At 32.4% G+C, this 14027-nt stretch overlaps 1 protein-coding gene across 11 annotated transcripts in view; it reads left to right on the top strand.

The window, feature by feature from the left end:
- The window catches only part of ATF7IP (activating transcription factor 7 interacting protein), a 130638-nt gene that overhangs the window by 83049 nt on the left and 33562 nt on the right, over window positions 1–14027 (top strand). For all 11 annotated transcript variants that reach the window (XM_074269119.1, XM_074269113.1, XM_074269111.1 and 8 more), the window contains 2 exons: window positions 1780–1917; window positions 8884–8949. In XM_074269119.1, coding sequence (XP_074125220.1) covers window positions 1780–1917; window positions 8884–8949 — 204 coding nt within the window. The remainder of the gene's footprint in view (window positions 1–1779; window positions 1918–8883; window positions 8950–14027) is intronic.

The raw sequence follows: 14027 nt of genomic DNA, 5'->3' as shown, positions 1-14027 counted from the left end.
CTGAAGGAGAAAGGGAGGAAGATGACTTTGCACAGCTCTTTCATACCTAAGTCCAATTCACTTGCACATATTGAGTTTCTCTTGAGGGATAAGTGAATTGTGCAAGTTCTCATGCTATATATATATAGTTTGCATTTCTTAGAAATTTAGAGGAAGTAAAAATTTTACAACTGTCAAACTCATCCAACTCATTTATTTTATAGATCTGGAAACAGATTCAGAGAAGTATAACATGACTTTCTCATCATTAAACATTTTTATTGGTAGTAGAATTAATATAGGAGGAAGAAAAAACCCACACTTAAGTAATAACATTCATTTATTTCTATGAGCAAGCTGATTTTGGTTTAGAGAAAATAGATGTGACCTAATGTCTACAGAATAATGGTATTTTTTTTTATTTTAAAGGAAACTTCCCAGAGTGTTTTATAAAAATTGATATTCCCACTAATAATGATATATTTCCTTTTTTTATTGACATTTAAAAAAACAAAACAGTTGTTTTCTTTTATGTCATAGTTCCCAATGACTCTTCCCTTACAAGAAATATGTATCAACATATTTAACATAAAACTAATCAAAAGAGCAACTATGACTAATTTAATACATTATAGACAATGTTTAACACCTCTAATTGCCTATTTCTCTAGTGAGGGAAGGAATGTGCTTTTATTTTTTCCAAAATCAATTAATTATATTTTCCCAGGTACAATCTCTTATATGGTCAAGTCAAGTAACATTTTTCTTCTATTTTGGTACATCTGGGTATGTTTGACTAAGTTGAGATAATATGTAGGAAAAAAATGAACTGATGACTAGAAAATCAGGGTAGGGCAGGAAAATTATAAAAAAAGATATTCAGAAATGCATATTACATATTCAGAGGTAAATATAAAAAATGGCCATTTTAATGAAAATTTACACATTTTTAGTAATTGCTTGAGATTCTTTTCTTTTTCTCTCTTTATCTTCTTCCTTCCTTCTTTCCTCCCTCCCTTCCTTCCTCTATCCTCTATCCATTGCACCACTAGCTGCTCCAGCTTGAGGTTCTTTTTGAAGAATTGCAGGTGGCAGATAGTTTCTTATGTTTAGACTATTCAATTATTTTTTAACACACGTTAGTTGATTTTAAATATTTATTAAGTCCATACTTTATTAATAGACATATGATCTCAGTAGTAGAGTATGAGTTGATAGAAGGGAATAGAAACAATTTGTGGATATAGAATCAACAGGACTTGATGACTGATTCCTCCATTGAGATACATTACCAGTATGTCAGAAACCTTTCATTAATCTCTTTAAATTTTGTGAGTAACATTGTAATATTTGATATGTTCATCTTTTACCCTTTTTCTGCCCTGGATAATAATATCCCTTATTCCATTTCCTTTCTTTCCCACTATGCATTTTTCTTTCCTCTGCATAAGCCATTGTTGAAAATGCAGGTTAATCTATTTATATTCACAATTCAATTACATTGGAATGTAATTACAATTACATTTACATTTTTTTGTTCCTATAATCTTTGATGTCATAATATTTTATAAATTTCTATGATTTATAACCCTATAGAATCACTTGGAAAACATTGATGTTACCTCCTCCCCCCACCCCACCCTGCACCCGCCAAAAAAATTTTGTCCTAGGTACAACTTACTATATATTTCAACCTATGGGATTAGTTGACAAATTGTTGGAGTTTCACCATTATGAATATAATACTGCTTTAAATATCATGTACTTTCTGACATAGTAATACTCTTTTATATATTTTAGGTTGTACAGCGTCTTTTAGAAGAAAAACTGAGTGCTTTGCAGTGTGCTGTGTTTGATAAGACACTGGCAGACTTGAAAATGCGTGTGGAAAAGATTGAATGTAATAAAAGGCATAAAACTGTTCTTACTGAATTGCAGGTATGTATGCAAATTTAAATTTTCTACACAGCATAATAAAAGAAAACAATTTTTCCTTATAATATATAATTATAACATTTTAAACCAGGAAGGTACTTACTATATAAATAGTTCATTTTCATATTACAAACAATGAAGAAGATAACTATTTGTAGATAGAAGTAAGACAGTTGAATTAAGGAATATGAATTTGGGAAGGTGATTTGGAAGAAAGCCAGAGATTGAATTTTGGGCGAAGAAATTTGAGAGAACTTGGGCAAAACTGAAGGGGAACAGCTTGAGTTAAAGGAGATGTTTTCAGGAGAAATAGAACAACATAAGATGAAGGAAGAATAGAAAAAAGTAGGGGATCCAAAGAGAACTTGAATAAGAAGGACTTGAACTGAAGAAGCAATGGAAAAAGGTTGTATTTGTCCAGATAATGTTTGAGTGCTAGGGAGAGAAAAGAAAAGAATTTGAGCTGGCTGTCAACCTGTTAGAAGCATTAAAGATGGTATAAAGCTATTAATGGAATGGAAAGCCAAATTTGTAACTCTGTCCTCTAGCAGTGTGCCATGCCACTGTGGGAGAAGTGCTAAAATAAAGACTGATAATCTCACTAATCTCATTCTTGGTACAAGGTGAAATTATTATGAGCTACACTGAGAATATGATGTTTGTATTTCTTTCATGGTCTATGTTCAGAACACAAGTTTTCCTTATCCTATAAGAGAAATTGAAGAAGCACTGTCATTGCCTCTCTACTATGAGTACTTAATCTCTTTTGTTTCAGGCACCTCTTTGGTGATCTTGTGAAACCTCCAGATTCCTCAGAATAATGCTTTTAAATGGATAAGATAAATAAGATTGTAAATGAAACAAGTATATTGAAGTAAAGTTATCAAAATGTATATTTTTTAAATTCACAAACCTTACGTTAAGAATCCCTGATCTGAATTCTGAGAAACAAGGTAACTAATGTGTTTAAAACAAACAAAACACAAGAAAGCTTTCTTTATTAACCAAAGGCATAGTTGATTCTTGACCTGTATCAGGAGTTTAAACTACAAAAGGATGCATACAGTGGGGGAGAAACAGAAAAAGAGTTACTCAGAGATAAGAATATAATTTGGGACTCTTCATGAAAAAGAATAAAGCTATGTTCTCTGAGAGCAGCAACAGCTTTTCCTCCCAAAAATGATCATATGCAAATGCATAGATGAAAGTTGATATGAGTGACAAAGGAAGAAGACAATGGTTATGTAGATTCCTGACTAAGGGTAACTATGGCAGCTGGGTAACTACCTGGGAATGTGTTTTCAACTGACAAAAAACTTTGCAATACTTGTTAAAAAAGAATGATTACTATTCAATTCTGATGACCTGACTTGTTGAAAAGGTTGTTCCTAAAAAGAAAACAGCAAGCATTCCCAAAGATGGCAAAGTTTAGGACAAGAAACTGAATATGATAAAGGTTCATGTGGTGTTTTTAGCAGTATGCCTGCTAAATTCAAAAAAGGGTCACATTTGGGAAATGAACAGCTAATTGGGAAGAAGACACCTGGGTTTAGATTTAGGATGACAGCTTAAAGTAATGGACTGTACTTAATAACCCCTTATGACAGTGTTCTTGCTTGATGTAGAGATTTGTTTTATCTTATTAACTAAGCTTATTTGTTTAGAAGGATTACTTTCTTTTCCCCTTTTCTTTGAGGGTCTGAGGATTTGGAAGCATTTGAGAATCTAACAAAAATATTGTCCTGAAATAAAAGAAATTCATGAAAGCATCTAATAAAATGCTCAGGGTAATATTCAAGAAAATTCAGAGTCCAAGTAGACAATCAGGACACTTTGAGAGTAAATACTAATAAGAGGTAGTAGATTTAAAATGCAAGAAGAAATTTTTTCTTTTTTCTTTTTTTTCAATTAACAATAATTAATTTTTCTCCCTCCTATTAAAAAAGAAAAATTTTAAAAGAAACCTTTGCAACTAATAAGTATAGTCGAGCAAACAAATTCTCAGATTGGCTATATTCAGATTCTGCTTATTAGTCCATCACCTTTCCATTTGGAAGGTAACATTCTTCATCATTTGTCCTCAAGAATCATGATTGATCAATGCATCTTTCATAATTACATCAATTTTTTTTAAAGGGAACTTTTGAAAATTAAAATATTGCCTTTGATTAGGGAGATATTTTAGTAAAAGATTTTTAGAAGCATAATATTAGAGAAATAGAAAAAGAAACAGTCATGAGGAGCCAACCTCAGCTTCATTAAGAATAGTCTGTCATGCAAACCTTATTTTCTTTTTTTGACAATATTTCTAATTGGTCCCATACTGTTTTACTAGCAATCACTGAAATAGCTTTTTAATCAAAGCTGCAAGTGACTAAGCTGGGGGAGAGAGATAAAAGACTGAATGACAGATTTCAAGGTTCAAAAATAACATTAGTGGCCAGAACAATAGGTTAAATTGAATAAAATGTAATCTAATAGGAATAAATATAAACTTACGTGGTTTTTCTTGAAAGAAAATCATTATAGATATGTATACCTTGAATAGAAAGTTGTTTATCTAATAAAGATCTTGGAGTTTAGTGAATTATTAGCTTGAATATAAAATTAGTTTGAGTATGAAATGAAATGGAGCTAAGAAAGTTAATGAAATCTTAGACTGCTTTAAGGGCAATATGCTTTCAAACAATAAGGAGGTGCTGGATGGATTCTGCCCTATTCAGTATCTATCAGGATTATTTTTTAAATTTTGGGATCCATATTTTGGGAAATACATTGATCTACTGATAGATGGATAGGTGTTAAAAGGATAACCTGGATGATGGATACCCTTGAATTTTTGACACGAGGAATGATTAAAGGAATCCTGGGAATTATAATCTTGAAGAAGACAGTATTAGGAATAAAGAATGCTTTCATTTATACCCAAAGTTACTAGTGTTTTTATAGCATTCATTTTAATTAGTGAAACCTTTCTTTGGGAACATAATTCTCTGTACGTTGGACTTAAAATTACAAAGTTCAAATAAAGCCCAATTCCTGCTCTTATATTTGACCATCCATTTAAGAAGAAAGAACTGAAGTGTAGTGTCAGTTTCGGAAGACAGAAAGATAAAAGAGAACTGGGTAAGATTTCCTGTACGTAAAATTTTAGCTGGAACATGAAGGAATCCAGGAGGCAGAGCTCTATAAGGAGTATTCTAGGTTTGGGATACAGCTAGAGAAAATGTTTACAATCTGGAGACAGTGTTCTTTGTGTGGGAGGGAACAAGGAGGCCAGCATGACTGGATAACTTTCTGCTTTAGTTCATATAAATCTTCCAGTGTTTCTCTTAAACTACCCCATTATTAATCTCTTACAGAGCAGTAGTGTCCTTTATATTCATATGTCATGATTTTTTTTAGCTATTATCCAATTGATAGGTCCTTCCCTCAACCTCCAGATTTCCAGTTCTTTGTCATCAGTAAAGGTGTTTTAAGTAATTTTTAATAAGTCTTTTCCCCTCTTTAATATGTTTGAGGTTATAGGCCTCAAAGTTGAAGTGTGTTGAGTCAAAAAATAGGTATAATTTAGAGACTTTGGGACCATAGTTCCCAGTTTTCCATGCAGCTGTACCAATTTACTTAGCTCCACTAGCAGCATATTAGTGCGTAAGTCTTTCTCATATCCTTCCAAGATCTGTCATTGTCCTTTTTTGTCATGTGTGCCAATCTGATAAGTGGGAGGTAGAATCTTGGGATTTCATTTTGTATTTCTTTAATAGTAATTTGGAGCATTGTTATTTATAGCTGTTGTTCTTGGATATCTTCCCTTTAAAACTGTTTCTTTGACTATGAATTGTGGAATGGAAACAAGGTACCTTTTTTTTTTTTTTTTTTTTTTTTTTCCTTTCAGGTGAATGTAGACTATAGATCTATTATAATCTGCTTCCTGGAAATAGTCTGTCTCACTTTTACATTTTTCATCTTATCACCTAGCATAGTGTCTGGCACATAGCATGCTTTTAGTAAATAATTGATTCATTGATTATTAGATTCATTCTGGATAAAGTTTGAGAGATCACTGGTAAGACCAGAAAGGAGCAAATTTTGTAAGAGGGAAAGGGGAACAAAGCAGTACAGTGACCCAGTTCATGTGTGAGAGATTGTATTCAGGTAACAATAGTGTTGGAGTCATAAATGGTAGAAAGGAGACTTGGGGAGGAAGCCCCCAAGTAAGGAGGAAGAAGGAATAGGATTGCTGATTGTGGTAAATGGGACAATAGTAAAGTAATTACTAAGTTAACTAATAATAGCAAAGGAATTATTAAATTTTAATTTTGCTTCTGTTTTCTTTGTTAAGGAGAATGAGAATGATCTTTGTGAACAAAAATAGCTATTAGAGAGTTAATACTAAGATAAATAAGAGATGGTTATTGCAAACACATAAAGGAAAAATTCCCAAGAGCCAGCATGACTTCAGTAAGAAAGAGCTCATGCAAGACTAATCTTTTTCCTTCCTTCCCTTCCTCCCTCCTTCCTTCCTTTCTTTCTTCCTTCCTTCTTTCCTTCCTTCCTTTTTAACAAGATCATTAAACTGGTATATGAGGGGGAATACTGTGAATATAGTTTTCTTGGATTTTTAAAATACAAGGATAAAATATCTGATGACCAAGAATCAGTAGTCATTGTGTCATGGTGTGTCCCTGTCAGGGTCACACGCACATCTGTGTTAAGCTCTGTAGTTTTGGTTTTTGTTTTTAGAAAAAAAAATTTTATTAATGACTTAAAGACAAATTTAGCATGTTCCCCAAATTTGTAAAATGATAAAAATTTGAGAGGAATATTTAACATAGAATCCTAAAAGATCTTGGAAACCTGGGGCATTGGCTAAAATTCTGTAAGATGAAATTCATTAGGAATAAACGTAAAACTTGTGCTTTAGTTCAAAAAAATCATCTTTTTAGATTCAGAATATGGGGAGGCATCATTAGAGAACAATTTGTCAGAAAAAGATTTGATAATTTTAGTAGATTAGTAGCTTACTGTGAAACCAGAAGGGTGTCATAGTCAGAAATGCTGATGAAACCTTTGACTTCAGTAAGAGAGATCTGGTTTCTAGGAATGAGAGAGTAATAAATAATCCCTCTTTGCCTGATCAGACCACATTTTAAATGCCATGCTCAGTTCTGAGTGCCATAGTTTACAAAAGAATATTGATAACAGAAAACAAAGGAAGGCAACTAGGAGCTTGAGTCTTTGTCATATGAAAATTGATTAAGTAATTGAGGCTGTTCAGCCTAGAAAAGAGTAAGGGGAAGAGTAGGTAGCATGGTGCAATGCAAGGAGCATTAAATTTGTAAAGATGTTAAAATGACTTGGTTTGAAATCCTAGCTTCACTTAATCCCAGGAAACTTGGGCAGATGACTTATCTTCATTGAGCCTTATCTGTAAAATGATAGGGTTGGTCTCTGTGGCCTCTAAGGTTCTTTCTTGTTCTAAATCTATGATCATAAATTTGACATTTATTAGTTTTTTTGATCCTCTAAACTAGAATCCAGATTATTTATCATTTAAATATTCAAGAAATCAATTTATATTTTATGTTAGAGGCAGCAGAGAAAGCCTCATCCCCATTATCCAGAAGAAACTGAGGCAGACTACTAAATGAATCATCTAGAATCACACAATTAATGTCTAAAGCAGGATTGGAACTCGCATCCTGACTCCAAAATCAGAACTTCTCCCCTCTCTACCCTAGCTTCTTGAACTGTTTTGTGGCCCCTTATGAGGTCTCATAGCTGAATGTGAAATTGATGAAATTCTGATTTATTACTAGCAAATGTTTGATTTGTATATCTATTTCATATACCTATATATCCAGAATCATGTAAAAATTTCTCAGGCAAAAAAGAGGTTGAGAGTGGAAAAAGTTTAAGAAGCTGTGCCTGAATTACAGCCATCTCAAATGTATATATAGCCAGAAGGATGAATCTAAGTCTGTCATTTGCAACTTTTAACATGTTATGAAGATTAAAAAATTGATTGAAATGTGTTCCCAACTATTTCTATTATCTCTACAGAGTTATTCCTACTTGAAAATATTCCTGAAACTTAATAAAAATCACTTTTGAAGAATCTGAACAATCACCTTTGAAATAATTTTACTTTAGTTGTGCACATTTAATTAAATTTTCATAGTCTTTGTAAGAAAATTAATCACATGAACAATAAGTCCATTTCTAATCTCATGTAACTAAGTTTTTATGTACTAGCAGGTTTAGGTATTTGTTTGTTTCTATTAGTAAGTTGCAGTTTAAGATCTTCCTCTATCAGTTTTAAAAAAAAAACACAGAAAAACTTTTATTATCTAGACAATTAGATAGTAGATTTGTTGGAGTTTGTGTTTGTATATGTTTAATATCTAACTTGATTAAAAGCCCATCATTAGTGAATAGTTTTACTTTAAATGTAAAAGTATGTAACCAATTTCAGGATTTGAATTTCAGTCAAACATTTGCAATGACGAGACTATTAAATGATTTATTTGGATATTTCAAAGTTGGAGAACACTTTGAATAAATGATAGGATGAAGCATCTATATGTAACTATAATGCTATTACCACTTAAAATTTGTTTCAACAATAATGTAACTTCCATTATTTCCTTCTTGTATTTTTATGTTGTTGGGTAGTTGAACTGGGGAGAAATGTATAATTTGCATTGCAGTGACAACCATAGCAAACGCAAAGGAAATTAATATTTCAGAAAACTTTCAAGAAAATTTTTGCCACAATTTGCTGTTTACTTTTTACTTGAAATTGTTTGATTTCATACGCTTCCATTTGAGAGCGTGCTCATGGAGTTATGTAAAGTGTAAATTTCTCATAGACCATATGCTTCTTTAAATAGTATTTCTTAACTTCTTTTTAATCTTTAAGTGAATATCATAATGCAAACTTTTCAGTTATGTAATTGTTTTCTTTAGGCTAAAATAGCCAGGTTGACCAAACGCTTCGGAGCAGCCAAAGAGGACCTTAAGAAAAGACAAGAAGTAAGACTTAGTATTTATAAGTTCATATTGGGAACTAAAAGGAAATGCTCAATTTAATAGGAAAGGGTTTTTTTCCCCTAAAGGTCTAAGATCACCTCTAACTTACTTTTTATCCATTTGTCCTCTTTTTGAGTAAGATCTCTCTTCCAGAAATTTGAAATTTTATTTGTCCTTTAATTTTCTTTTTTTTATTCATCTTAGTAAACTTAGTGCCTACTCCAAAGCTTCATACTAGTAATTTTAACTCAAATTAGTTCTTTTCTGTGGCCTTCCAATGCTTTCATCTATATTTAAATCAGCTGTTTTGAATTTTATTTCATTATAGTATTCTCTCTTGTTTTACCCTTATAGTCCTTAAGAGTGTGTTCACTTTTACTTCCTAATGGATTCACTGGAAGATGTCTTTTATTGTGTTGTTGTTATACCAAGATTATGGTCTTACAGAGTTACCACAGAGTACTTTTCTTTCTTGAACACCCTACTATCTTACTTCTTTGATACCTGTTTCTAAAATTTTCATTTCCTTTTCTCTTTTATATGTGTCTTCCCTTAGAGGTATGTGTCTTGAAATTCTAACATTATCTTTTCTTTGAAACCTCACTTTGGAAGTTCATTTTCTCTCTTAGCTATTGGAGACAAATATTGACTGCAGTGTGTAGTTCTTGGGGCAGCTAGATGGTGTAGTGAATAGATCAGCCCTGTAGTCAGAAGGACCTAAATTCAAATCTATCTTCAGATACTTACTAGCTATGTGACCTAGGCAAATCACTTAAGCTCAAATGCGTCATCTGAAAAAAGTGTGTGTGTATGTAGAGAGAGAGTTCTTAATGTAATGCTCTATCATCAGCCTATAATCAATTACTATATATTAATATACTGGAAAAGTGAGCACTTTTATATCATTTAATTGCTCCCCATTGTACATATTTTCTGGTTATTTTTCCTATCGAGTTTTTTTTTTTTCCCCTTAAATTGCTGCCCTTTGTTTTAATTACACATTTGTTTCTGAATATATCCCTCCTTACCCTAAGCAGCAATCCTTCCCTTCTAACAAAAGTTTTTAAAAGAAAGAAAAATTGGGTAACCTTTTATGTCTTTGGAATTTATGCCTACTAGTAGAGAGAGCTCTGAATAGAAGATAGGAACATTTTAGTTACTTTCTAAGCATAATTCCAAATTGCTTTCCAGAATGTTTGGACCAATTCATAAATCTTAATTAGTGTTTAATAGTATGTAATGTACCTTAATTTACCTCTCTACCCTGGTTTCTTAAATGTAAATTATTTTCATCTTTTATCTCTTGATAAATTAAAAACAATTTTAATTTTTTCTTGTCAACTTGCTGAGCATGTTGTGAAACTTTGTTGATAATTTGTGCTTTTGATCAACTTTTCTATTTTTAAATCTATTCCCAATACTTTTGATGACTACTGCTTTATGAAATAATTTTAATTCTGAGGGTGCTATTAGTAATCCTCCTTTCTTTACTATTTTAAAACACTTTTTCTTGACATTTCAGCTCTTGTGTTCTTCCATATGACATTTGGTATTTTCTCTAAGTCAGTAAATTCTAAAAGTAAATTCTAAAGTATGCTTTTCAGCATAAATTTTGTTGTTGTTATTAAGTTGTGTCTGACTATTTGTGACCCCATTTGGGGTTTTCTTGGCAAAGGTGTTTTAAGTGGTTTGTCATTTCTTTCTGCGATTCCTTTTGTAAATGAATATAAGGCAGACAGAGTCAAGTGACTTACCCAGTCACACAGCTAGTATCTGAGACCAGATTTTAACTCAGGTCTTCCTGACTTCAGGCCTGCTCTTCTAATTACTCTGCCACATAGCTATCCATATAGAATAAATACAAGATAGTTAAATGTAAATTATTTAGGGAAGTAGACACTAGTGGGAGGGAGATTTAGGAAAGGCTTTATGTGAAATGTGGTGGTCAGATATAATCATCTTCGTGGACTGACTTACTGTTAGTATTTGTAGCCTTTTAAATCTGAAAGGAATCTGAGACAACCATCTTATGCCATCTTTTGAATAGGAATTATCTGTTTCTCTTTACCTTTCTTTATAGATCTTAAATTTCTTAGCTTCTTTGTGATTTACTTTTTAATCTCTCCTTCTTTTCTATATTTTCTTTTCCATTCCTGGAAGTATAACCTTGCCTATTTCTTGAAGAAATAGTGTCCATTACTACAGATATTCAGAATAATTTTTCTGCATATCCAAGACTTTTTGTGTGGTACTCAAATCCATTTCCTTTTTTTTTCTTTAGCCTTTCTATGCAAACCCATTACCCTGATTTTGATCTCGTTGTAGTCTTTATTGTAGTAGTTATGTTATATAACTATAATAACTATTATTATAATAACCTACTTTCCAAGTTTCTAAAAAACAGATGCCCAAAAAGTCATTTGAGTATCTCCTTTCTATGTGAAATATGCATGCAAAGAGGGTAGAAAAGAAACTAAAAACTATACCAATGCTTATTTAAATACTTTAAAATATTTTTGCTTACTTTGTGTATATTCTTTTATCAACATTGATCCCATCCTGTCACTCATTAGGAGATTATCTTTATGAAATTATTTGACAACAAAAAGAAAAAAAATCACTAAACATTCAGCTTTTATAAGACTAGGGGTAGAGCCAAAATGAAGAAATAAGAAGAAAAGCACTTAGCCAAGCACTCCCCAAAACTTGAAAATAATGCCTCAAGTCAAATTCTGATGTCACAGTTACTAACAAAAGGTGAAAGTGAGACAACTTGGGAAGTCAAGAGAGAGACCTATGATATGGAGATGGAGGTTAGTCCAGAACCCACATGGATGAAACACCAGCAGTAGGACTAGGTCGTAACAACAAAAGCAGCAGCTTCAGGAATTGTCAAGTTAGAGATGTTAGGGGATAGAAATAACCAGGTATCTCTGTGTTAGCACTGGATTCAGGACCAAACAAATCTACTGCCTTTTTCACTTTTTGGGTCATAATTCATAAAGTCAAGCTTTGAAGGGGGCATTATCACTTCTAGCTCCAAGGGAGGGGGCCCTAAAGAATAGTTATTGATTGTAATCAGAGGCCCTTCCTGGTTGAAGATGGGAGTGTAAACTGTCAGAGCAGTAACCATACCTCTCCCCATATCAAACCACCTGGGAAATTGAAAACTTCCAAAACTCCAGTACTAGCTCTGAAAACAATAGTATGAAAAAAGCATGAAGCCTGAGACACAATCCCTCCTTTCCCTCATGCTTTAATATTAACGTAAAGTTCTAAATCAAGAAATAGAGTAGAAAAATGAACAAATAATAAGAGCCTGACCATAAAAAACTACTGTGATAACAGAAAAGATCAAGGATAAACTTAGAAGATATCAGTGAAGTGAAAACACCTATAAACAAAATCTCAAATTAAGAAATGTGAATTGCATACAAGTTCGATGAGAGAATCCTGGGAGAACTAAAAATTGTTTTCTACTTAAGAGTGGTAGAAGAAAAAATTAGAAAAAGAAGAAAGCAAAGGAAGAACATAATGGAAAGATTGGCTTGGTAAAATGTGCAGAACCTTAAAAGTATAATTGGCCAAATGGAAAAGGTTACATCAAAAACTCACTGAAAAAAGTAATTCCTCCAAAATTCTAACTGAGCATCTGGAAGCTACTGATTTCACCAAACATCAAGAAACAATAACACAAAGTCAAAAGTATAAAGGGGAAAAAACTCTCATTGGGAAAATAACTGATTTGGAAAAAAAAAAAAAAAAAGATTGAGGACAGTTACTTTAAGAATTATTGAATTATCTATAAACCATGTGGAAAGAAAGAACCTAGATATTTCTCAAGAAATTCTTAAGGAAAACTTTCTCATTGTACTAGAACAAAAGGGTTGATTAGAAACTGAAAGAATTTACCAATCATCACTTGAAAGAGATCCCAAATGAAACTCCCAGAAACATTATATTCAAATTTTAGAGCTCCCAGGTCTTTCAGCACCAGAAAGAAACCATTCAGGTAACATGGAGCCATATGATCAGAATCATGCAAGAATTAACAGCTACTACATTAAAGGAGTGGAGGATTTGGGATACAATATATTCTGGAAGGCAAAATAGCTAGGACTACAACCAAGAATAACCTATTCAACAAAATTGGGCATAACCTTTCAAGTGGAAAAACAGACTTTTTAATTAAATAGAGGATTTCAGGCATCTTTGATGAAAAGACCAGAACTGAATAGAAAATGTGACTTTCAGATATAAGATTCATGAAACAAAAAGGTAACCATGAAAGAGAAATTGTAAGAGATTTAACAAGGGTAAACTGTTTACTTTTTTATAGGGGAAGGATTCCACATAGGATGAGGGAGTATTAGTGAGCTAATTATGGTGGAATAATGTACAAAAGAAAAAAACTGAACTTGATAAGTGAGAAAACTCTACTAGGAAAAGGGGTAAAGGAGAGGAGGAGAGGAAGAACTGAGAAAATTTTCTTTCTTAAGGGGTAGTCAAGGAAGAGCTTTTATAGTGGAAGGGAAAGTGGTATGGTCATTAAGTGAGTTCAAAAAAGGAAAATATATTTAGATACTCAATAATCAGAAATCTAAAGAGGAAAATCAGTGGAAAAGAGGATAAAAGCTAAGGATGGGTGAGCTTGATAAAGAAGGCAAATAAAAGAAGATCAGAACCAAAATAGACTTAGACAAGATAACAAAGAAACAAGATGAGAGAGAAAAGAATATAATGCAAGAAAACAGGATGGAAGGAAATGTATAGTTAATAATCATAACTGAATGTGAATGGGATGAACTCACCCATAAAATGAAAGTGGATAGCAGAATGAAATAGAAACCACAATTCAGCACTTAAAGAAAGTATTTGTTTATAAGAAAGAATTGAAATAGATACATAGAGTTAAAAATAAGGTATTGGGACAGAATCTGTGATGATTCAGAGGAGATAAAAAAGGCAGGCCTGGCAGTCATCTCAAATAAAGCAAAAATAGACCCAATTCAAAAATATCTTTAGGGAAACTACATCTTGCTAAAAGGAACCATAAGTAGTGAAGTCATACCAGTATGAAG

Source organism: Sminthopsis crassicaudata, chromosome 5 (assembly GCF_048593235.1).
Source record: "Sminthopsis crassicaudata isolate SCR6 chromosome 5, ASM4859323v1, whole genome shotgun sequence".
Classification (NCBI taxonomy): Eukaryota; Metazoa; Chordata; class Mammalia; order Dasyuromorphia; family Dasyuridae; genus Sminthopsis; species Sminthopsis crassicaudata.
This window is presented reverse-complemented; position numbering and strand designations above follow the sequence as displayed.